Here is a 25,625-nt window from a genome sequence, read left to right as displayed (position 1 = left end):
TGAGCTCGGCATGGGTCCAGGAAGCAGCACCAAAACAAATGTCGATGTAGCATAGGAAAAGAGGGGGAGTGACACCAGTGTAGGCTTGGAACATAGACTTGTTCCATGCAGCTGACAAACAGACAGGCATAGCTGGTACCCACGGCTACACCTTTTGTTTGAATGAAATGGGAGGAACCAAAGAAGAAATTATTGAGAGTGAGGGCAAGTTCTGCTAAACGGAGGAGAGTGGTGGTGAAGGGTAACTGGTTGGGTCTGGTGTCCAAAAAGAAAATGAGAGCTTTGAGGCCTTCCTGGTGGGGGATGGAGAAGTATAGGGACTGGACATCCATGGTGAATACAAAATGCCCGGGGCTAGGGTACCTAAAATCATATATTGTTGGAATACAGTTCCTGTGAGGTGCAAAGTGAACATCTATTTACTAAATTGAGACCTTTAGGACAGTCACAGTTTAACATGGGAAGTTTGTTAGGATATTTCTGCCTTTGTAATGTACATATATAACTGCATTATTGACTTTCTGAAAAGCACATGACATTTTGATATTATTTGAGCTTTTTTTCTTGGTGGGAGAATTTAGTGGATATACTTCCTGTCTCTTTGCTCCACACTCCAACTCAATAGGTGGTGGCAATGCCCTTATGTTGGTCTGTCCACTGCCATTAAGTTTCACAAGAAGCAACTGTTCAATTGTTTCTCAAATCAAGCGTCAGAATGGGGAAGAAATGTGATCTAAGTGACTTTGATTGTTGGTGCCAGACAGGCTGGTTTGATCATCTCAGAAACTGCTGACCTCCTGGGATTTTCACACACAGCAGTCCCAAGAATTTACAGAGACACATAAAACATCCAGTGAGCAGCAGTTCTGTATGCAAAAATGCCTTGTTAATGAGAGAGGTCACTGACAGAGGTTCAAGCTGACAGAAAGGAGACAGTAACTCAAATAACTGCACATTACAAGAGCGTCTCTGAATGCACAACACGTCGATCTTTGATGTAGATTGGATACATCAGCAGAAGGTCATGAACGTACACTCAGTAGCCATTTTGTTAGCAGGTTCCGAGTAAAGTGGCCTCTGGGTGTAAATGGAAAGCAAACTGCAGGACCAGCAGTGATCAGACAAGAGGTGATACTGCAAACTGTAAGACTTATTTTACATTTCATACCAGCAGTTCATCCCAATAACTGATCGTACATTTTGCCTAAATTCTCACTAACCCAAGACAATATAAGGAGTGAAAGAGAAAAGATAGGGAAATGCTATTTATAAAGATTTGGAGATAAGCCCTTGTATCTATAAGGCATTCGACAAAGACGAGTAAAAAAAGAAGCAGGGTGTATGCGGAGTGGCCACTGTTGGAGCAGCCATTGTGTGAATGGACAGTGTTAGTGTTGTTAGGCTTTGGCTCAACAAGCTTAGGAAAGAAGTGTCTGGAGCTCTAAGTTTATGGTAAGTTTTTCCCCCTCTCTCTCTGGTAGTAAGTAGCTAGTATGATGAAAATGGGCCCAGGGATTATGGTATGTCCTTTGTATGAGATATGCGAATCTCCAGCCTCCCTGATAACAATATCTGCACCAAGTGCATCAAGCTGCAATGTGATTACCTTCGGCCCTGACAGGAGAGTGAGGAAGTGATAGACAGGCAAGTAGTCAGCCCCAGCTTACAGGAGGTTGGTAGCTGGGTGACTCTCAGAAGAGGGAACGGCAGCAGGCAGCAGGTGCAGAGTACCCAGTGACTGTTCCATCAGTCATACATGTACCACTTCGAGCACTGTTGGGGCAAATGACCTACCAGGGGTAAGCTGCAGTAACCGTGCCTCTGATACGGAGTCTGGTTCAGTGGCTCAAAGGGATGGGGGGGGGGGGGTGGAATGCAGTAAGTACAGGTGATCCATAGTTAGAGTTGAGATTCTGGGGGTGTGAGAGAGACACACACAGATGGCCTGTTACCTCCCAGGTGCCAGGGTCAGGGATGTCTCAGAATGGGTCCACAGCATTCTAAAAGGGGAGAGAGTGAACAGCATGAATTTGTGATATATATTGGTAGCGATGACACAGGTAGGAAAAGAGTCCTGAAGGGAGAATATAGGGAGTTAGTTGGAAAACTGAAAAGCAGGACCTCTAGGATAGTAATCTCTGGATTGCTGCCTGTGCCCTGCATCGATGAGGAGATGAATAGGATGACTTGGCATAGGAATGATTAGCTGAAGAATTGGTGTAGGGGCAGGGTTTCGGATTTCTGGATCATTGGGATCCCTTCTTGGGAAGGTATGACCCATACAAAAAGGAATGGTTACACCTGAACCCAAGGAGACCAATATCCTTGTGGGCAGGTTGGCTAGAGCTGTTGGGGAGGGTTTAAACTAATTGGCGGGGGTGTGGGGCAGTTGGTATACAAGTAGATGCATTGTGTAGCAAGACTGTCAGGAAGGACAAGTAGATGCCATGGCTAAATTGCAGTCAGTGGGTTGAGTTGAAGTGTAACAATGAGGCAAATTCGAAAAGGGTGATGAATGCAGGACTGAAGGAGTTATATTTGAATGCAGGCAGTATATGGAATAAGGTAGATGAGCTTGTAACGCAGTTAGAGATCGGCAGGTATGACATTGTGTGCAACACTGAGTTGCGGGTGAAAGAAGATCATCGTTGGGAGCTAACATTAAGGATCCCCCTTGTCTCAAAAGGACAGGTAGGCAGAAGGGGTGGCATAGCTCTGTGGTAAAAATGAAATCAAATCCTTTGAAAGAGGTGACATAGGATCAGAAGATGTGGAATGCTTGTGAGTAAAGTTAAGAATCCTCATGGGTAAAAAGACCCTGATGAGAGTTATGTACAGGCCCCCGAACTGCAGCCAAGATGTGGAGTACAAATTACAACAGGAAATGGAAAAGACACATCAAAAGGGCAATGTTACTATAGTCTTGGGGGATTCAAAGACCAACAGAAAGCAACAAAAATATAACCAAAAGGAAAGAAAAGATGAACTACGAAGGTAAACTAACCAATAATATGAAAGAGAGTATCAAACATTTTCTCTGATATATAGAATAAAGGAGAGGTGAGAGTGTGTATCGAACCACTGGAAAATTATGCTGGAGATGTAGTGAATCTGTAGAATTCATTGCCACAGATGGCTGTGGTGGCCAAGTCATTAGATATATTTAACACACACGTCGATAAGTTCTTAATTAGACAGGGCCTCAAAGGTTATGCAGCCGGTGACTAGTCGTGTTCACAAGGGTTGGTGTTGGGACCACTTTTTTCACATTATATGTCAATGGTTTGGATGACAGAATTGATGGCTAAGTGGCCAAGTTTGTGGATGATACAAAGATAGGCAGAGGGGCATAAAGTGTTGAGGAAGCGAGGAGTCTGCAGATTGAGAGAATGAGAAAGGAAGTGGAAAATGGAATATAGTATAGGGAAACGTATGGAAATGCTTTTTGATAGAAGGGATAAAGGAGTAAACTATTTTCTAAATGGGGAGAAAATTTAGAAATTAGAGGTAAAAAAAGGACTTGTAAGTCCTTGTGCAGTATTCCCTAAAGTTTAACTTGCAAGATGAGTCAATGGTGAGGAAGGCAAATCCAGTGTTAGCATTCATTTCAAGAGGACCAGAATATCAAAGCAACGAAGTCATGCTGAGGCTTTGTAAGGCATTGATCAGACCACACTTGGAGCAGTTTTGGGTCTCTTACCTGGGAAAAGAGATGCTGGCATTGGAGAGGGTCCAGAGGAAATTCACAAAAATTATTCTGGGAATGAAAGGATTAACATATGAGGAGCATTTGATGGCCTGTACTCACTGAAATTTAGAAGAATGAGGAGGGGACTATATAGGGTGTATGTAGAAGTGATTTTTCCTATGGTGGGGGAGTCTAGGACCAGAGGACACAATCTCAGAATAGAGGGATGTTCATTCAGTACAGAGATGAGGAGGAATTTCTTCAGCCAGGGGGCAATGAATCTGTAGAACTCATTGCCACAGATGGCCGTGGCGGTCAAGTCATTATAGTCCTGACGAAGGGTCTCAGCCTGAAACGTTGACTGTTCGTTTCCACGGATGCTGCCCGACCTGCTGAGTTCCTCCAGCGTGTTGTGCATGTTGTGCCTGTTGCTTTGACCCCAGCATCTGCAGAGTATTTTGTGCATTAGATATATTTAATGCACAGATCAATAAGTTTTTAATTAGACAGGGCCTCAAAGGTTATGGGAAGAAAGCAGGAGAACGGAGTTGAGAGGAATCCAAAAAAAAATCAACCATAATGGAATGACGGAACAGACTCGATGGATCAAATGGCCTAACTCTACTCCTATGTCTGATCACATATGCGAGAAATACAGGGCTTTCTGTCATGTAAAGCAATAGAGAGATACAAAGGTGAATTAACACTATCCAAAATACAAACTTAAACGCTGAACTCATGAAAACTGGAATATCTTTAACCTTCAATCTCTCCAGCACAAATGACAGCATCTCTAATGGCAAGTCTTACTTTGGCAAATATTTCAAAACGTAAGTCAATCACAAAAAAGCAAATATTAAATTCAGATCACATATTCATAAAACATAATACAATGTCTTTTTGTCAATATTAAATTTCCTTTTCTTACAATCTCAGGAGCGGAGGAAATGCTTATATGACCGCACTAAATTGAAAAGGTTCAAATTGGATGCCTGAAATGTACTCACTGTTGCTCAATATTGTCATTCAAATCTTGAGGCTCCTGGATTTGATCATCTTGATTGTGTTGATCTAGGTAATTATAGCCAGTCCTTAGAATAGCTACTACAATTAACTTCAGCATTCAGGAACATATAAAAAGATAAAATAGGAAATGAACTGCTCCTGCTCGCCATCTGGTGGTCATTGTTGGATCTGTACCTATGCCACATTACGAGAGAATTCGAGCAGACTAAATTCTAACCACTACAAAGGTTTGACATCTACAAACCTGTGAGAAAAGCCCGACCAGCGATGCCACACTGGGCAGTAGTCATGAGGAAAAATGACACTGAAGTAAAGAGGTACATATAAAGTGAAGGAAAGATTTCTGAGTATATTAACAATAAAATGCAGCATTTTATAAAATCAGAACAGTTCACTAATGCCTTGATTTTATTTTACAATACACTGTACTTGTTTTTAAACATCTGATACGCAACAGTTGCCCTAATCCTGGCTGCCCTTAACTGAGTTAATGGCACAAACTAACTCAAAGCCAATTAGATATTTTTGACTTCACCCCTATTTACAGTAAAGATGCATAAACTTGTTTACTTTTCAGTTATACACTTTTTTTGTTGGCTCTGGGTGTCTGTGGAAAGACCAGCATTTATTGCCCATCCCTAATTTCTCTACAGAACACAGGATGAACCACCTACAATTGAGTGACTCTCCAGGCCACTTAAGGTCAATTTTCTTTCTTTTTCAATATTTTTATTAATTTCTACATAGAAGACTACAGTACAAGAAGATACATTTTATAAGTCAAAAAAGATAAAATAAAATAATACCTTGAATCACACTTGCAATCTCATTACCCTATATTCATGCAAATTAAATCGTAATATTGAAATGTGATAAATTTATTATACAAAAGAAAGGAACCTAAGCCCGCTACCAAGATCGAAGCTGTTTGGTAAAAATGAAAAAAGGAAAAAAAAAATCCTTATCATATAGTGAAATATGTTATTAGCCAACATCTGTACTTTAGCAGCAAATCAAATAGTTTTAATCAATAATTTAATAATCAATAATTTTTAAAAATAGTTCAAAAATGGTCCCCACAATGTTTGAAAGTCTTGGCTAGATTCAGAAATTGAACAACGGATCGTCTGTAAATTTAATCATGACATAACATCACGTAACCATTGAGCGTGAGTGGGCAGAAAGGTCAATTTTGAAGATGCAACCACATGGGTGGGTCTGGTGTCACATTAGAACATACAGGTTAGCTATTATTGTCAACGCAGACTCGATGGACTGAATAATCTAATTTTGCTCCAACATCTTATGGTATGGGCCAGTTATAAGGAAAGAGACTTGCATTTTAATTACCACAGTCAGCTTTCTTTCCAAAGGTGTTTTATTCCTGAAAACTCAATGCCAACACTTCTCTGTGCATTCAATAATTCAGCCTTTGAAAGAACACTTCATTTTTTTTCCTATACTTAATTTCCACAGGCCGATCAATGACTTGGGTCAATTACCCATTGACACCATTTTGTTTTCCCTTGTGGTCGAATCACGGCATGAGCACATTAAAAAAAAATACAACAGCACTTCTCTGCACCTTTCCTTCGTGCTGAGTAAATGGGTTTGAATGTCATCGCAGGTAATAAAACTGATGTATTTGACATAGGAATTTGTTTTACTCTCATTGCAGAAATACATCCTGCCTCAGGCTTCACAGAAAATTGTTTTTTTGTATAGTTATAATTTCAATTTACTAATTGAAAGCTTCAGTGACTATGCAGATCCTTTATATTAATGTGCAATGTTTTAAAAGCTGAAATTGGCTGCAAAATGTAATAATTAACTTCTTTCTTCAACTTTTCTTAAGACCATAGGATCATAAGATATAGAAGTAGACCATTTGGTCCATCAAGTCTGCTCCACCATTCAATCATGGCTGATCCAATTCTTCCAGTCATCCCCACTCCCCTACATTCACCCCATACCCTTTCATGCCCTGGCTAATCAAGAACCTATCTATCTCTGCCTTAAATACACCCAGTGACTTGGCCTCCACAGCTGCTCGTGGCAGCAAATTCCACAGATTAACCACCCTCTGACTAAAGTAATTTCTCTGCATCTCAGTTCTAAAAGGACTTCCTTCAATCCTGAAGTCGTGCCCTTTTGTCCTATCCCCTACCATGGGAAATAACTTTGCCATATCTAATCTGTTCAGGCCTTTTAACATTCTGAATGTTTCTATGAGATCCCCCCTCATTCTCCTGAACTCCAGTTAAATACAGCCCAAGAGCTGCCAGACATTCCCCATATGGTAACTCTTTCATTACTGGAATAATTCTTGTGAATCTTCTCTGAACTCTCTCCAATGTCAGTATATCCTTTCTAAAATGAGGAGTCTAAAACTGCACACAATACTCCAAGTGTGGTCTCACAAGTGCCTAACTGACTAGAAACTCTAATTCCTTGCATCTTACCAAGCATAAGGAACTTAAAATCTTCAATAATAAGCTATTTCCCTGGAAAATCAAATTTCCAAGGAAACAGCTGCAATGTTTGAATAGCTCAGATCTCACCACAGGAAGGACGTGGAAGCCATAGAAAGGGTGCAGAGGAGATTTACTAGGACATTGCCTAGATTGGGGAACATGCCTTATGAGAATAGGTTGAGTGAACTTGGCCTTTCCTCCTTGGAGTGATGGAGGATGAGAGGTGACCTGATAGAGGTGTACAAGATGATGAGAGGCATTGATTGTGTGGACAGTCAGAAGCTTTTTTCCAGGGTTGAAATGGTTGCCACAAGAGGACACAGGTTTAAGGTGCTGGGGAATAGGTACAGAGGAGATGTCAGTAGTAAGTTTTTTTTACTCAGAGTGGTGAGTGAGTGGAATGGGCTGTCTGCAACGGTGGTGGATGCGGATATGATAGGGTCTTTTAAGAGACTTTTGGATAGGTACATGGAGCTTAGAAAAATAGAGGAATATGGGTAAGTCAAGTCAAGTAAGCCTTGTAATTTCTGAGGTAAGGACATGTTTGGCACAACTTTGTGGGCCGAAGGGCCTATATTGTGCTGTAAGTTTTCTATGTTTCTATGAGGAAGTCCATGACTCAAGGAGTCTTGAATTGCCAGATTCCTACAGAAACACCAATTCAGAAGGTCTCCCCGTTGCTTTGTTTCTGTGCATTCTGTCTCAATGAAGCAGGAAATGGAATAAAATTTAATCCTCCCACTTTGCTTTCAATGAATGATTCAGGCACAACCGCCCATCGTAGGCCACTGACCACTGGTATGTGATTGAACACTAAACATAAAAACAGACCACTGAGACTCTCCCTCATCATTAAGTGACACAAAGAATGCACTTCTCTTTTTATTACTCAGTAACAGGTGATCCTGAAGTTAAAAATCAAAGAAAAAGGGAAATGCCCCTACACCCAAAGATCAAAGTTCCCCTTTGCCTGAAAAATAAGCCCAGGATTTAAGCCCAGGATTTGAGTGCAGGAGATTCCTCATTCTCATTGTAATTCCCTGGTTAAGATTTCTACTGCAATGCGGTGAGGTTTTTTTTTATTTTAGCAGTTTTCTGCAAGAGCAGTGTGTCCTGCTGGTAAGAATATTTTGGCTTCAGTAAAGATAAGGAGCGATGTTGTCCAACTTCGTCATGTCAGCAAATCAGGATTGTCTGGGTTCGTGCTGTAACTCAGGATTCTGAAGGACGGTAGTCTGGTTTGTTTTTTTTGGTGGGAGGTGCAGGGAGAAGAGCACCAGGGAATGATAGCTGGAGGGTCCCGTCCGAAGGGGAGACACTTACGCAAGGAGTGCTTTGCAAGGCAAAGGATTTCAAGAAGGGAAATTCTACTTGTGGCTGGTGTCTTTCACGCAGAACGTGGGTTCAGTGTGTGAGTACAGCAACACATCCAAATACTCCAGAAACGAGCTCCAACTTTTATTTACACATTGGACTGGCTTAACTGTAAAGCACCCTTTTATTTTTTTATTTTTTCTGTAACTGTTTATTAAAGTTGAAAATCTCGTAAACATATTTCTTTTGTATTTTTACGCTGACGTACGATCTGTTATTTTTCTGGCAATTGTTAACTTTCCATGCGGCAGTATTTACACAGCATTCTCTACAATCAATGTTCTTTAATCGGAACATCCCAACTTTCCTGTTTGGTTGAACCCCCGAATCAAACCCACCCGAGACATATATTGTTTATGAAAAGTGGCTTTCTCACTGATGAGTCACGTGGCGGTTAGCAGAGTGAGCTAATGAGCCAGGTTTGTATACGAGCCCAGTGAGAGGGTTAAATTGCCCTTCCACTGCTGCTGAAGGAAGGACAAGGCAGAAAACTCCATCTCCCCAACACCCAGGTTGTCTCAAACACAAGAGATTCTGCAGATGGTGGAAATCCAAAGCAACAAACACAAAATGCCAAAGGAAGGCAGCATCTTTGGAGAGGAATGAACAGTCAACAATTCGGGCCAAGACCCTTCATTTGGACTGGCAAGGAAGGGGAGAGAAAGCCAGAACACCCATTGATGATGAGTTCCTCCATCATTTTGTGTGTGTCGCTCGGGTTTCAAGACTCACTTTGGGCAAATTATGAACCTCACCCAATAAAGAATTTCTGCCCTGTTTACTGAGAACAGTAGTGCACCTCAACACCTCACAGTAGCAGTGCATTCTCCATGAAAATCTCGTTTGCAGCTGGGAATTCTTCTGGCATTCCCAGGAAAATAGATCGCGATCGTGAATATCTGACATAGCCCCGGTAGTTTCTCATCCTTAAGGAAAACTTGCACCCTCCCCTTGCCTTTGTCATCTTCTTACAATGACAATCTACTTCAACACGCAACCTGAGTGGAGGAACTTAGCGGATCAAGCTGCATCTGTGGGAGGAAAGGTATTAGCAACATTTTCCACCAAACCTACAGGGTTTTGGTCCAAAATGTCAAAAATTCCTTTCCTCCCACTGATACTTCTCAACCCACTAAGTCCTCCAGCAAATTATTTTGTGCTCCATCATGCACATCTTCATGACAACCTTCTTGATCGTTAAATGTTAAACTGGTAGGCACAAGGAACATTTAAAACAACATGGATATTGATTTTGAGTTAAAGAATATTCTTGAAGCTATGTAAACTTCATGCAAATCCATTGGTTGGAGGTCGATTTACAATCCCAACTAGGAGCAGAAAACGATGGTGCTGCCCCTATCCACATTCAAAGATCAGAAGAAAAATGCAATTGCGGCAATTCTTACCGGTTCTGGTGATTTAGAAGGCAGCAAGATTGATAATATGCAGATGATTTGGAAAATTGCCCCTAGGAACAGGCCGTATCGCAGGATGTTATCAAAGAATGTGGGTTCGGGTACTTCTGGAGGTGTCAAATCAAACTCTGTAGCCATTCTGCTTCCTCCTGTCGTCTGGAGGTCCTTTGCAAAGTTTTACGATATCTTGGTCTTATTCTGTCACCGTACGTATCTATAGAGAAAGAAAGGCAAGGATGTAATGGCTGAGGCTTTAATCAGGCTTTGGTCAGATCATATTTGAAGTATTGGGAGCTGTTTTGGGCCCCATACTTAAGAAAGGATGTGCTGGCATTGGAGAGGTCCTAGAGGAGGTTTACAAGAACTATCTCAGAAATTAAAGGGTTAACATAAGGAGCATTTGATAGACCTGGGCCTGTACACACTGGAGTTTAGAAGAATTTAGGGGGAGGTGGGGGATATCTCATTGAAATTTACTGAATATTGAAAGGCCTGGACAGAGTGCCTTATTGGAGAAGATGTTTCCAATACTGGAAAGGCTCGGACCAGAAAGCACAGCCTCAAAGTAAGATGTCCCTTAGAAGAGAGGAGGAGGAGGCATTTCGTTAGCCAGAATTTCATGCCTTTGTGGAATTTATTTCCACAGACACCCAGAGGCCAAGTCACTAGGTATACTTAAAGCAGAGGTTGACAGGTTCTCGATTAGTAGGGGCGTCAAAGGCTACCGGGAGAAGGCAGGAGAATGGGCTTGAGAGGGAAAATAAATGGTCTATGATCTAAGAAAGGAGAATAATTGGCTGAAACATAGTTGCAAGTGATATTGATGGCATCTAAAGTACAGTAAATCATTCATTTTAAAACCCCTGATATTGAAGCATCTAAAGCACTGCTCTGAAGTGATGTACATAATATCTTCTTAAGTTTCCACTACAATATGTCACTGTGTAAATAGGGCTGTAATTCATGACCGTCAAGTTTTTCAGGAACGCCTGCACAGAGGCATGAACAAATAAAGTGAAGTATTTATTTAAAAACCTTCACTTGTCCCCTCTTCTAAGAGAATACAAATAGCATGGAGAGGCTGCAAAATGTTTAGGAGAGTGGCTCCAGGGATATTAGAGGAAAACGTTGAATAACTTGGAAGTTGTGACAGAAGTATTGAAAGTAATGAGAGATCCAGAGAGAAGTACTGTATCTCATTATCATGTGCTATGTAATTTGACTTTGGCGATCATGGTCAACCATGATTGTTACCATGACTGTTCTTAGTAATTTTTTCTACATAACTAGTTTGCATTGCCTTCTTCTGGCCAGTGTCTTTACAAGAGCCTGACGTCACAGGCCGCATAACTAGGACGTGTGATATGCACCAACTACTCATACGGCCGACCACCACCACATGGCTTCATGGGGCCCTGATCATTGAACCTAAGCGGGTGTTACATCTTGCCCAAGCGTGACCTGCAGGCTAGTGGTGGGAGGGAGCACCTCACCCCTCCTTTATTGTTGTGGTTGTTGTTCCTTTCCGCGCCTTATGGCACATTCGGTGGCAACCTTGCCATTTCATTAACACTTTGGTCTCTTTTTTTATGAGGCTGAGTTGCTAGCTCGACACTCACCCAGCAGGGAAGGAAAGTGTGCAAGGAGCCTGCCAGATCTGAACCCAGGACCACTCGCCTTGAAGTCCAGTGCAAATGCCACTATATCATTAGCCTGCTCAGTTCCTTTGGTAAAGGCATATCACCCCCCCCCCCCCCCCCAACCCTACTTTCATTATCCATGGAATTGTTGGGGATGTAAAATTTAAAGACACGAGCAAAAAAAAGGGAAAAAATGAGGAAAAAGTTCTCTTCAGCAAAGTCGTTAGTATCTGGAATGGATGATAGGGCCCTCCCACCCCAGATATTCTTTCCTCTCCTCAGTGCAACTGGGCAGAAAATACAAAAGTCTGAAAGCACCCTACTCTCCCCACGATTTTCCATTAACGCTTCCATAGTAAGGGCAGCATGGTAGGGTAGCAGCTAGCGTTAACACTTTACAGTGATAGCGGTCGTGGTTCAATTTCTGCCACCATACCCAACACGTTAGACTGCGTTGGTTGCTGATCCAAATTACACGTCACTTATGTTTTCATAAGACCATAAGATATAGGAGCAGAATTAGGCCATTTGGCCCATCGAGTCTGCTCCACCATTTCATCATGGCTGATCCACTTTCCCTCTCAGTCCAATCTCCTACCTTCTCCCTATATCCCTTCATGACTAATCAAGAATCTATCAACCTCTGCCTTAATATACCCAATGATTTGACCTCCACAGCAACAAATTCCACTGATATGTAAGCGACAAATAAAGCTAATCTTCGTTATACATCAATTACACCCAATGTTAGCATCTCCCTCATTCTGATTGCTCGATTGGTAAAGTTACTTCTGAACCCCCCTATTTTATATTTTATTGAATATTTTTTATTGATCACTTCTAATTTTACTCTCCCAAATCTGAAGAATATTCTCCCTACTCTTATTTCATCATTCACCCTTAACCTTCTCTTTCCAAAAGAAGACAACCTGTTCATTCATCCTCGGCTGGAAGCAATAACCTAGCAGTTCTGCTAGTACCTTCATGGAGAGCAGAATCATGGAAAAGCACTCAAAGGAAGACCTAACCAAGATTCAATGCAATTTTTGTACAACTTATCTTCATGTTAACATTATTCTCTGGAAATAAACTGTAGAGCAGGAACTCCCAAGCTGGGGTCCATGGACCCTTCGGTTAATGGTAAGGCTCCATGGCATAAAAGATACTCCAGGCTCTAGAGCTTGGTTTTCTTTTTATGTATGCCCTTTTAGTCCATATTTCTTCCTAGACCCCTGTTCTCCTGAGAGGAGTATTTGCTAAATTAAATGCAATCTCATTTCTCACTAATCTTTGGCATCCTCTATTCGGAGGCCTGTAGATGTTTGTCATGAAGGGTATTCAGGGCTGAGATAAAGATTTATGAGCAAGCAGTGCAAAAACAAAGTAGTGAGGTAGCGTTGATGGGTTCAATGTCCATTCGGAGATCTGGTGGCAAAGGGGAAGGAGTTGTTCCTGAATCATTGAGTGGGTGGCTTCAGGCCTCTGGCCCTCCTTCCTGAAGGTAGCAATGAGAAGAGGGCATGACCTGGGTGATGGGAATACTTTGCAGGGTTATAGCCATAAAATGGTTCTGAGTGGATAATCTCCCATGACCTCAAGCAGCCATTTTATTTCTTGTTGTTATGAAATATCTCAGCCATTGAAACTCATATGATGACATGCCTAATTCTAAACTTTATTACAGTATCTTTATAGTTGTCCTTTGATGCTCCCAAACATAGAAAATAACTGCAATTTGTGACACTCACTGAATACTGGAGGAATTCAGCAAGTCAGGTATCATCTATCGAGGGAAATAAACAGTAGATATTTTGGGCAGGTAAAGGTTTATTGGTTCATTTGCCTCCATAGATGCTGTCAAATTTGATGAGCTCTCCCACCATTTTGTGTGTGTGGCTCAAGATTTCCAGCATATGCAGAATCTCTTGTGTCTCTGCAAACTGTCTCGAAAAAAAAAGCAACGTAACGGACTTTTAATATTGTAATCCAGCGAGTTGTTTGTTATGCAACACGAGCGAATCTGCAGATGCTGGAAATAAATAAATAAAAACACAAAATGCTGGCAGAACTCAGCAGGCCAGACAGCATCTATGGGAGGAGGTAGTGACGACGTTTCGGGCCGAAACCCTTCATCAGGAGTTGTTTGTTATGTCTCCCCACTCGCTGGGAAAATGGCGACACCTCTTTCTCCCTTATCAGAGAGAGAAAGAACCTGTGGTATGTCGAATACCGGGTGAAACGCGAAGCCTTTGGGGTGCTGCAAGTCTGTGTCTTTGCTGTTGCTTTGCTCAGGCTTAAGTGCTCAGAGGCAGTGCTGATGCTTTTTTCTGTCGGTGGGGCGAGGGGATTGTTGCTCGCTGCCGCTTCCGCGTGGGGGGGGGAAGCTGAGAGGACTCTTTGGGGGTTCTAACATTTAACTGTCATTCATTCTTTGGGGCACTCCTCTGTTTTTGTGGATGGTTGCGAAGAAAATGCATTCCAAGATTTATATTGTATACATTTCTCTGACATTAAATTGAACCTTTGAACCTTGAACCTTTGAAATTGTAACACTGTGTTTTTGACTCTAAATTCTAAAATATTAAATTAGAGATATAAGGTGTAATCAATAGGCTGAGCAGATAAAACATAAAAAGGACCTGTTCCGACTTGCTTAGTAAGAGAACTTCCGATTTTTTTCGATCCCGATACACGACGACCCATGTACGTCCTCCCATATACTTCAAATCATGTCTAGATTACTTATAACAGCAAATACAATGTAAATGCTATGTAAAATAGTTGCTATACTGCATTGTTTACAGAATAATGACAAGAAAAAAAGTCTGTACATGCTCGAACAACAAGTGCTGGAAGAGCACTTCCGGGTTTTCGCAATTCGTGGTTGGTTGAATTCGCGGATAAGGAGGGCCATCTGTACTTGTTTAACTGAGTAACTATTCATGTATTTAAATGAAATACAGAATGAATTAGAACATTGCCAATACCTTGACGGTACAATGAAACTGTGTATTAGCTCCTAACAGTTAACATCAGAGGAATTCATCTGCCATCTTCTTCTGATTGTAAATAAACACAGCAGACACCTAGTGCAGAGAGTGGACTGCCTTCAGGCAATCGCATCCTCCAAATTCTCATTTTCATGTAACATTAAGTTGATTGTCGATACTTCAAATACTTCCTTCAAGTATTTCCTAACTTGCCAAAGCAGTGAAGTTGTTCATTTTCACTCCTGGCCCATTTCTGGCATTCCCGAGCCTGAAAGTTTGAAACCAGAGTGAGCAAAACAGTTCTGAATTGTCTTAGCGCTTATTTCTCAGCTACGATTACTGACAAAAATCACTGCTTTTTTCCAGCACAAACACATGAACTGACATCACTTAAAAATTGATCACTCTTAGTATCTAATCACCATGAAAGTGCACGAGACCGATGCTAGTTAGAAACTGTTCAGCATCAGCCTCCTACCCAAATTAAGCGGCACAGTGTCCCAAATGAAAGAATGAAATCCCGGCCATCTTCTCAATTTCATTTTCATTCTTCATGAGTTCTAATGGCTGCACCAATTAACCAATAGCCCAATTAACCGGAATCCACTGTATAAAGAAAATTAAAAAGGTAATGCAAAAAGAGAATAAAATTAGTGAGGGAGTGTTCAGGGATTGGTTTATTATTTGTTCAGAAATCTGATTGTGGAAGGGGAGAAAGCTGATCCTGAAACATTGAGTGTATGTCTGCAGGTTCCTGTACCTCCTCTCTCCTGTAATAAGGAGAGAGAGCACATCTTGGGTGATGGATGCCTCCTTTCTGAGGCATCGCCTTCCTCAATGCATGGGGAGGCTCATGCTCTAGAAAAGGCCTGTACATATTTGACGCCCTTCATTCCCTAAGGACTCTCCAGTGAGCTTTGAAGCCCCACCAAGTACTTTGGAGCTGTTACAACACAATGGAAAAACGAGAGCCCAGTTGAGCTTGCTCGTCACCCCATTCAAGCTATTTTTTACCTACTTCCATACACTCTCCAGCTTCGCACTGGAGACTTGGCAGGAAGTGGAACGAATCAGGAAGGGGGGGATCTGGCTGATTTTTCCTGGTCCTAAGTGGCAGAACTGAAGCATCGTAACAATGCCCCCATTCAATACCCACCAAGGATCCGTGTGCAGCAGTCCACAGACTTACATCAGTGCTGTTCTTGACAATCACATCCACACATTCTCTGTGGTTTAATGAACTCCACCTTCCCAAAGTTTCCCTTGTATCAAGAGTTGGCAACAATATCAAGACAGCTGTGCCTCGTAACCATCCGGAACTTAATTGTCTATTCTAGTGTAGAACATAAAACAGTACAGCAGCGTACTGGTCCTTCAACCCTCAATGTTGTGCTGACTCTTTAACCTATTCAAACATCAATCAACCCTTTCCCTCCCACATAGCACTCTACTTTTCTTTCATCCACAGCCTACCGTAAAGTCTCTTAAAATACCCTAATGTATCTGCCTGTATCACCACCCCTGGGAGTAGGTTCCATGCACCCACCACTCTATGTAAAAAAAACTGCCTCTTACACCCTCCCGCCCATATTTACCTCCAACCACTTTAAAGTTATGCCCCTCGTATTAGCCATCTCTGCTCTAGGAAAATGTCTCTGACTATCCACTCAATTTATGCCTCTTATCACCTCTATTAACACACCTCTCAATCACCTCTCCAAGGAGGAAAGACCTGGTACACTCAAATCTACCTCATAAGACATCTCTCTAATCCTGGCAGCATCCAGGTAAACCTCCTCTGCACCCTCTCTAAATACGATAGAAAATCTAAACAAAATATACTCTGGAACTCTAAAGTAAACAGAAAGTGCCGGATATATTCAATAGTATGCAAAATACAGGAAGAAACATAAAATTCAGAATTTCAGAAATCAGAATGTTTCATATTCTGATTGAGGATCTCCACCATAAAACATCTGCTCCATTTCTGTTCTCACAGATGTGCCTGACCTGCTGAATATTTCCAGCATTTCTTGTTTTTGTAAACCCTGGAGTCCAATAACAAGGACTGCCCAGAACAACCAAGGCGTGCAGTAAATTATCAGAGTAAATATGTGTCACGATATACCACCCTGAGTATCCATAGTTTCCAAGATATCTTCAAGGAGCTGTGCCCCAGAAAGGCATCGTCCACTAGTAAAGACCCCCATCACCCAGGACATGCCCTCTTTTCACTGTTACCATCAGGAAGGAGGTACAGAAGCCTGAAGCCACACACTCAATGATTCAGGAACAGCTTTTCCCCCTCCGCCATCCAATTTCTAAATGGACACTGAAAACCCATGAATACTACCTCACCCTTTAAAAAAAATTATTTTTGTTTTTGCTCTACTATTTTCAATTTAACTATTTACATATATATATATATATATATATATATATAAAAACATACACACATATATAGTAATTTATTCACTCTTTCTATATTGATCATGTATTGCATTGTACTATACTGCTGCTGCTAAGTTAACAAATTTCATGACACATACTGGTGATATTAAATCTGATTTTCTTGCAGGCATTCATAGAAAATACAAAGAAAGACCATAGAATCAATGAAAAATGGCACGCAAGGATGGAGAAACAACCAATCTGCAAAAGACAACAAATTATGCACGTACAAGAGAGGAACAAAATAATCATAAATCAATAAATATTGACAACACGAACTGTAGAGTCCTTGAAAGTGAGTCCACAGGTTGTGGAATCAGTTCGGTGTTGGAGGTGAGTGACGTTTTCCATTCTGGTTTAGAAGCCGGGTACTGTAGGGTAATAATGTCCTGAACTGGTGGTGTGGGACCCAAGGTTCCTGGAACCTGGAAGATTCGGATTAAAGTCACAAAGCCTATAAGCAGCAGAGCATTTCTCCAAAATTAAAATTGCCACACTAAGGGATTGCATGTTCTGCAGATCCATTCTTTACTTAAAGTTGTATCGCTGTATGAATGTCAAGATTCCTCTCAACATCTCCATCCAGCTAAATTCATTAAATTCCCAATTTATCTTTACAATTTCAGGACACTGATTGGACAAGGAAGTCTTTTTTTTTAAATCAGTAATTCTGTAAGCAAATCTGAGTAACACTGTGCAACCAACTTCTTATAGACCTCTCATCCTTTTGTTGCCCCAAGTCAAGCATTTCACCATAGTAGATGAGCTTTTCCCGTAAGCAATGTTTCAGATTTGCAACTTTACAATGAAATTAATATGAAAGAGTCTTAAAAGGTAATTGCAGTTGCACTTTAATACAGGTTATGATTAAATTGAGCTTTAGAGAATTGTGGCCATTACAGCAGAAGAGCTAAGTAAATGAACTGATTTGCCTGCCAGGGCATTGTAAAAGACAATGAATCAAAGGAACAGCTAAACGATCTGTTCCTCTTAAATATGATCCACATGTGACACCACTTTACGTTTGTTAAATGCAATTACCTGCAGGTCTACAGACCCACGAACGGGATAACAAAAGATCAGTAGGAACAGTTCCCATCCAAGTATCACATCATGTCCCTTGATGTATAAATATCTGAAATAATCTGAAGTGACACAGGAACGAGAACATTTTGTATCAAAAGTGGAACTAGTTTTATAATGAAGGGAATAGATGGCTCGCTCAAATGGACTTCAACCAAAATCATCCAATAAAGAAAGAGCGTTTTGCGTCATTGCACCAAATTGGTTGATTTGAAGAAAATAACTTATAACATTGGAGAAAAGTGAAAACTTCTCCAACAGATTTTAAAAAGTGCAGGTTATCTTGAATGGGAGTTAAAAGCCAATATATATATACTTTTTAATAAATCATTTAACCCTTTAGTGCCAGTAAAATTATTCTATCTTACATAAACATACATTCACACTTTATGTTATCAATCTGCAGGTCATGCCATTCAGGTATGTTTTGAATATTATTTTGTGAATGTACATGCTGAATCATAACCACGTGTTGTATGCGTACTGTATTTTGCACCTGGGTTCCAGAGGAACAATGTTTCATTTAGTTGTATACATGTGATTTGTTGGTTGACAATGAATTTGAATGATTGTTTTCCTCCCATATGATGGATTTATACTCTTAGTGATTATTTGTGTACTTCTTGGAGACAAAAAAAATGGCAAGATAAACTTCAAAGGAAAAAGGCTAAATGCCAGGAAGGGCCAAGACCGGATAAACAATCCGTGAGACAGATTAACAGACCTTTCCTCAGAAAAATCTGTGCTGGCCTACAGCTCCTCATTCATTACATTTATTACTATCCCAATATAGAACTACATATCTAACTTATCAATGATGAGAAAGCACTACTTACAGAGAAGTACTGCCCACCCCACCCCATCACTGTACAGAACTTCATACAGACCATATTTAAAGTAGAGCTTCCATTTTGGGCACTACATCATCTCAGAGTTCAATGCAGGGTTTCCTAAGATGTTAACCAGTCAGATTACAGTCAGAATTTATATAAACTAGTCTTGCCTTCTTTCTAATTTAGAATGTTCAGCAGTGATTTAATCATTTTCTTTTTTTAGGGGGATAGGGTGAAGAGAGAACGTCTTTCTGCTGAAGGGTCTGAGGACAAGGGTGGAGATGTGACCAGTTGAGAACAAGTGGGAAGCAACCTTTGAAAGTGAAATCAGGTCCCTGAGGACAGTTGAGAAAACATCATATATTTAAATATGTGATCCTCTCTTAAGGCCTGTTAATATTAACTGAATCATTTTAAAATCTGCCAAAGACTGAATTCAGGACAGCTATTACAATGGCATGAAAACACAGATGGTCAAGCAAGTGGGGATGGTGGTGGGGGAAATGTTCAAGACAAATTAACCCCAACCACTTAATGCACATAGCCACTCCACCCCATCATGTACAGACTGCCCCATCAACACTCAAAATTTCCATTTTGAAATTGCCATACAGGTGCACATTCATCTTCCATGGGTGATTAGCCTTTCCTTAATAAACCAAATGACTTCTATTACTCCCTCCAACACTATATTCATCAGAAATATCACTGTGCAAAGGAATGTCTCCAAACTGTTCCACTTATTCTTAACAAAAATCCAATCACAGGGCCCCCATTCCAGTAAAGCAAAAGAAATAGTTAGCTATCATAGTGTTGTGTAAATAAAAACTTAAAGTGTTTGAAAATACTCAGCAGGTTAAGCCGAGTAACAGAGTTGGCATTCCAGAGCAGAATTTTCAGATGAATTCCATTTCATGAAAGATTATGGACATGAAATATTAAAAGCGAGCTCATTGGTTGTGGAATTGGTTGAGTGTTGTGACTGAGGTTTTCCACGCTAGTTCAGAAGCCTGATGGTTCCTGAACTGGGTGAGGGACTAAAGCTCCTGTACCTGCTCCGAGAGTAGCAGCGAGAAAAGAGCATGGCCCGGACGGTGGATGATAATCTCAGTTTATGTTAATTTAAATTTAGCATCATCTGCTAATGTGCTGTGCTGCTGTTGTAAAAAAAACGGATTTTCCTGGCATTTTATCGCTTTGTGCGTGTGTGTTTATCTCAGCCATGAACTTGAACTTGTACACTGCAATGAATGGCAGCATCCTTGCGATTTACACCCCCCCCCCCCCCCACCACCATGCACCCGGTAAAGCCACCCAGGGTCCTCCCTCTTGTCCCGCATTCACTCCAGGACTCCTAAGTGAAAGTTCGGTACTGCGAGGGAGCCCAGCCGCAATTCGACTCACTCCTGCCTAATGCGAACGGTAACAAAGTAGGAGCATTAGCAACAATGTAACAGCGCAAGGCCCGTTCCGGGACGGGGCTTCGGCCTTCCGGACAGACACTGCGGCTTTTGCAGTCTAAATGTAGCGGGGACCAGCAACAGCGGCGGGCGGCGAACGGCGGGACGCTGCGCTCGCACGGGGACAGTTCCCGTACTGCGGTTTTACCTTCATTCGGCTCGCCCACACTGCATCTCCGCTCCACGTTACTCAGGAAGCCGCGGCTCGTTCAGCCTGACGGCAGGAAGTACCTCCCACCCTCCTCCCAGAGCTCCCGCACTCCGAAGTGTAACCCACGACTGCGAGGAGGGAACGAAGCAGCGGATGATTGTGGTCTGGAATACTCGACCTTGCAGAATAGTGAATGCACGTTCAGTTACCCCTTTCATCATGGGGTTCAATACATACTTCGGAGGGGTAGGAGCAGGGGTGTGGAGGAGATCGGGAAAATAGGACTTGAAAAACACACAGAAGGTGGACCGACTGTATAACTCGATGTAAAATTCTATAACACACCGTTGTTGATAGTGTGTAAAATTATGCAACAGTTTGACTCCACGATCAAACACCAATTTAGCCAGAGGGTAGTGAATGTGTGGATTTCATTGCCACGGGCGGCAGTGGATACCAACTCACTGCTTATATTTAAAGGGTGGTTGATAGGTTCTTGATTAGTCATGGAGTCAATAATTACGGAGCGAACGCGGGAGAATGGGTCTGAGTGGGATAGTAAATCAGCCATGGTGGAACGGTGGAGCAGATTCGATGGACTGAATGGCCTAATTCTGCTCCTATGCCACATACATGCAAAAGTTTGGGCACCCCGGTCCAAATTTCTGTTAATGTGAATAGTTAAGTGAGATGAACTGATCTCCAAACATCATAAAGTTAAAGATGAAACATTCTTTTGAACATTTTAAGCAAGATTAGTGTATTATTTTTGTTTTGTACAATTTTAGAGTGAAAAAAGGAAAGGAACACCATGCAAAAGTGTAGGCACCCCAAAAGTTTGTGCTCGCAGATAACTTTTACCAAGGTCTCAGACCTTAATTAGCTTGTTAGGGCTATGGCTTGTTCACAGTCATCATTAGGAAAGGCCAGGGATGCAAATTTCAAAGCTTTATAAATACCCTGACTCCTCAAACCTTGTCCCAACAATCAGCAGCCATGGGCTCCTCTAAGCAGCTGCCTAGCACTCTGAAAATTAAAATAAATGATGCCCACAAAACAGGAGAAGGCTATAAGAAGATAGCAAAGCGTTTTCAAGTAGCCGTTTCCTCAGTTCGTAATGTAATTAAGAAATGGCAGTTAACAGGAACGGTGGTGGTCAAATTGAGGTCTGGAAGACCAAGAAAACTTTCCGAGAGAACTGCTCTTAGGATTGCTAGAAAGGCAAATCAAAACCCCTGTTTGACTGCAAAAGACCTTAGGAACATTTAGCAGACTCTGGAGTGATGGTGCACTGTTCTACTGTGCAGTGACACCTGCTCAAATATGACCTTTGTGGAAGTCATCAGAAGAAAACCTCTTTCCTGCATCCTCACCACAAAATTCAGCATCAGAAGTTTGCAAAGGAACATCTAAACAAGCCTGATGCATTTTGGAAACAAGTCCTGTGGACTGATGAAGTTAAAGTAGAACTTTTTGGCCACAATGAGCAAAGGTATACTTGGAGAAAAAAATGGTGCAGAATTTCATGAAAAGAAATTTCAAATTGTTAAGCACAGGGGTGGATCGATCATGATTTGGGCTTGTGTTGCAGCCAGTGGCACAGGGTAATAGACAATAGACAGAAGGTGCAGGAGTAGGCCATTCGGTCCTTTTAGCCAGCACCACCATTCACTGTGATCATGGCTGATCATACACAATCAGTACCCCATTCCTGCCCTCTCCCTATATCCCTTGACTCCGCTATCTATAAGAGCTCTATCTAACTCTCTCTTGAATGCATCCAGAGACTTGGCCTCCACTGCCTTCTGGGGCAGAACATTCCACATATCCACCACTCTCTGGGTAAAAAAGTTTTTCCGCACCTCTGTTCTAAATGGTCTACACCTTATTCTTAAACTGTGGCCTCTAGTTCTGGACTCACCCATCAGTGGGAACATGCTTCCTGCCTCCAGTGTGTCCAATCCCTTAATAATCTTATATGTCTCAATCAGATCCCCTCTCATCCTTCTAAATTCCAGTGTATAAAAGCCCAGTCGCTCCAATCTTTCAACATATGACAGTCCCGCCATTCCGGGAATTAACCTTGTGAACCTACGCTGCACTCCCTCAATAGCAAGAATGTCCTTCCTCAAATTTGGAGACCAAAACTGCACACAATACTCCAGGTGGGGTCTCACCAGGGCCCTGTATAGCTGCAGAAGGACCTCTTTTCTTCTATACTCAATTCCTCTTGTTATAAAAGCCAGCATGCCATTAGCTTTCTTCACTGCCTGCTGTACCTGCATGCTTGCTTTCATTGACTGATGTACAAGAACACCTAGATCTCGTTGTACTTCCCCTTTTCCTAACGACTCCATTTAGATAGTAATCTGCCTTCCTGTTCTTGCCACAAAAGTGGATAACCTCACATTTATCCACATTAAACTGCATCTGTCATACATTTGCCCACTCACCCAACCTGTCCAAGTCACCCTGCATTCTCATAACATCCTCCTGACATTTCACACTGCCACCCAGCTTTGTGTCATCAGCAAATTTGCTAATGTTACTTTTAATCCCTTCATCTAAATCTTTAATGTGTATTGTAAACAGCTGCGGTCCCAGCACTGAACCTTGTGGTACCCCACTGGTCACAGCCTGCCATTCCGAAAGGGACCCGTTAATCACTACTCTTTGTTTCCTGTCAGCCAGCCAATTTTCAATCCATGTCAGTACTCTGCCCCCAATATCATGTGCCCTAATTTTGCCCACAAATCTCCTATGTGGGACTTTATCAAAAGCTTTCTGGAAGTCCAGGTACACTACATTTCACTGGTAGAAGGAAGAATGAATTCAATTAAATACCAGCAAATTCTAGAAGCAAACATCACACTGTCTGTAAAAAAGCTGAAGATGAAAAGAGAATGGCTTCTAAAACAGGATAATGATCCTCAACACACCTCAAAATCCACAATGGACTACCTCAAGAGGCACAAGCTGAAGGTTTTGCCATGGCCCTCATAGTCCCCTGACCTAAACATCATCTAAAATCTATAGATAGATCTCAAAAAAGCAGTGCATGCCAGACGGCCCAAGAATCTCACAGAACTGGAAGTCTTTTGCAAGGAAGAATGGGAGAAAATTCCCCAAACAAGAATTGAAAGACTCTTTGCTGGCTACAGAAAGCACTTACAAGCTGGGATACTTGCCAAAGGGGGTGTTATTAAGTACTGACCATGCAGGGTGCCCAAACTTATGCTTTGGGTCCATTTCCTATTTTTGTTATTTTGAAACTGTAAAAGATGGAAAGAAAAAAAGTAATCTTGCTTAACATATTAAAGAAATGTGTCATCTTTAACTTTATGCCTTTTGGAAATCGGGTCGTCTTTTACTCGATTAGCTATTCACAATAACAGAAATTTTGACCACGGGTACCCGAACTTTTGCATGCCACTGTATGGTCTAATTTGAGAGGTACTGGAAATCGCAAGTTCGTGACAGTGCCTCACACTTTCCGATCAACTTTAGACTTAATAACAGCGCAGGGCTGATCTTTCTCTCTGCTTGGAAAGATCCGATTAAGCTTTCTTTTCAAGTCCATGAAACTCATTTATCGTTCAGGGAGGCATTTAGACTTCTTTTGAGAAACCCATTATTCGGCTGTCGTCAAGCATTGCCCCTACACCTCAAGAGTCATATTAGCATTAATGCTTCTGGCGCAAAAAAACCATCATGATGTCAGGAAACTGAGAAGAAGTGAATGAAGTAGGTCAGAGTTATTACAGCAACCATACTGATCTTCGGTGTTTGGGATACATATAAAGACTTATTGCAATTTATTTATTCCTTTAGCACGAATAAAAACAATGTTAATATATTTACCTCGTCCATTGCTTTGATTACTTTTATAAAAAGACAGACTTTTGCAATCTGTACAGCCGAGACACGGTAAATATAATTTTACTATCTACGTCCGAATATTCCACATAAGCAGTCGCTAAACTCAATATCTCAACGTGAGTGGAGATTGCGCGATTAAACATCGTTAAATCAACAGAGGTAACTCTGAGATAAGTAAGAACAAATTATATCACAGTGGGCTCAGAAACTGCGGATATTGTAGTTGTTTTCTATTAGTGGAAGAACATGGTCGTGTTGGAACTTAATGTTTAACATTTACAGAGGATTATGGAAACATCCCAGAGAGCAGATTGGATCCAGGTACTACCGAACGGCAGCATCGAACAAAGAATGCATAACGGAAGGGCGTCTCAGGCAGTAAAACTCAGAGAATCTGTAAATGTTCTTCCACTGTGGCGCTTTTCTGCGCCTACTTATCATAAAGGCAAATGTGGCTTTTGCGATCTCTTATTCTCATGTAAATTCAAAAGTTTGGGGCGAATCAATTCTTCAGACAAGTTAGGCGAAGTTGCCCCAATGAGGGTGTTTGAGTCCATGAAGAGCAAGTTCAAAGCGCGTCCACCGAGTAACAGTGGATCCAAAGGTTTATTTCAGTATAGTCCATGTTAACAATCGAAAGGCTCGATTCCGGCAAGAGATCAGTCCCTTCTCTTAGACCTTGTAATGGCTTAAAGCCGAATGAGGCTGAGTTCTGAAAGTTTCTCAGCAGCCTCGTTGAACCTTGTCTGAAATTACATTTTGAATTGTGCGAGGTGAGGGTGGAGGAAAGTCAAAGTTCAATGTAAATTTATTATCAAAGTACATATATGTCACCATATAGAACACTGAGATTCATTTTCCTGTGGACACTCAATAAATCCATAGAAAAATAACCATAACAGAATCAGTGAAAGACCACCTAACTTGGGTGTTTACCAGAGCGCAGAAGACACCGAACTGTGCAAGTACAAACATAAGTAATAATAATAAATAACTAAACAATAAATATTGAGAACATGAGATGAAATGTCCTTGAAAGTGAGTCCACTTGTTGTGGGAACATTTCAATGATGGGGCAAGTTGAGTGAAGTTATCCCCTTTGGTTAAGAGCTTGATGGCTGAGGGATGATAATTGTTCCTGAACCTGGTGGTGTGAGCCCT

At 41.5% G+C, this 25,625-nt stretch overlaps 1 protein-coding gene across 1 annotated transcript in view; it reads right to left on the bottom strand.

Moving 5' to 3' along the window:
- The window catches only part of manbal (mannosidase beta like), a 66,925-nt gene extending 46,198 nt beyond the window's left edge, over positions 1 to 20,727 (bottom strand). Inside the window, exons 1-2 of the mRNA XM_073061917.1 lie at positions 20,583 to 20,727; positions 9,969 to 10,191 (exon numbers count right to left, since the gene is read on the bottom strand). Coding sequence (XP_072918018.1) covers positions 9,969 to 10,115 — 147 coding nt within the window. The 5' untranslated portion in view covers positions 10,116 to 10,191; positions 20,583 to 20,727. The remainder of the gene's footprint in view (positions 1 to 9,968; positions 10,192 to 20,582) is intronic.
- Between the last annotated feature and the right edge of the window lie 4,898 nt (positions 20,728 to 25,625).

The sequence above is a fragment of the Hemitrygon akajei genome, chromosome 11, assembly GCF_048418815.1.
Source record: "Hemitrygon akajei chromosome 11, sHemAka1.3, whole genome shotgun sequence".
NCBI lineage: Eukaryota > Metazoa > Chordata > Chondrichthyes > Myliobatiformes > Dasyatidae > Hemitrygon > Hemitrygon akajei.
Note: the sequence above shows the minus strand (reverse complement) of the source record. Positions and strands in the feature narration are given on the sequence as shown.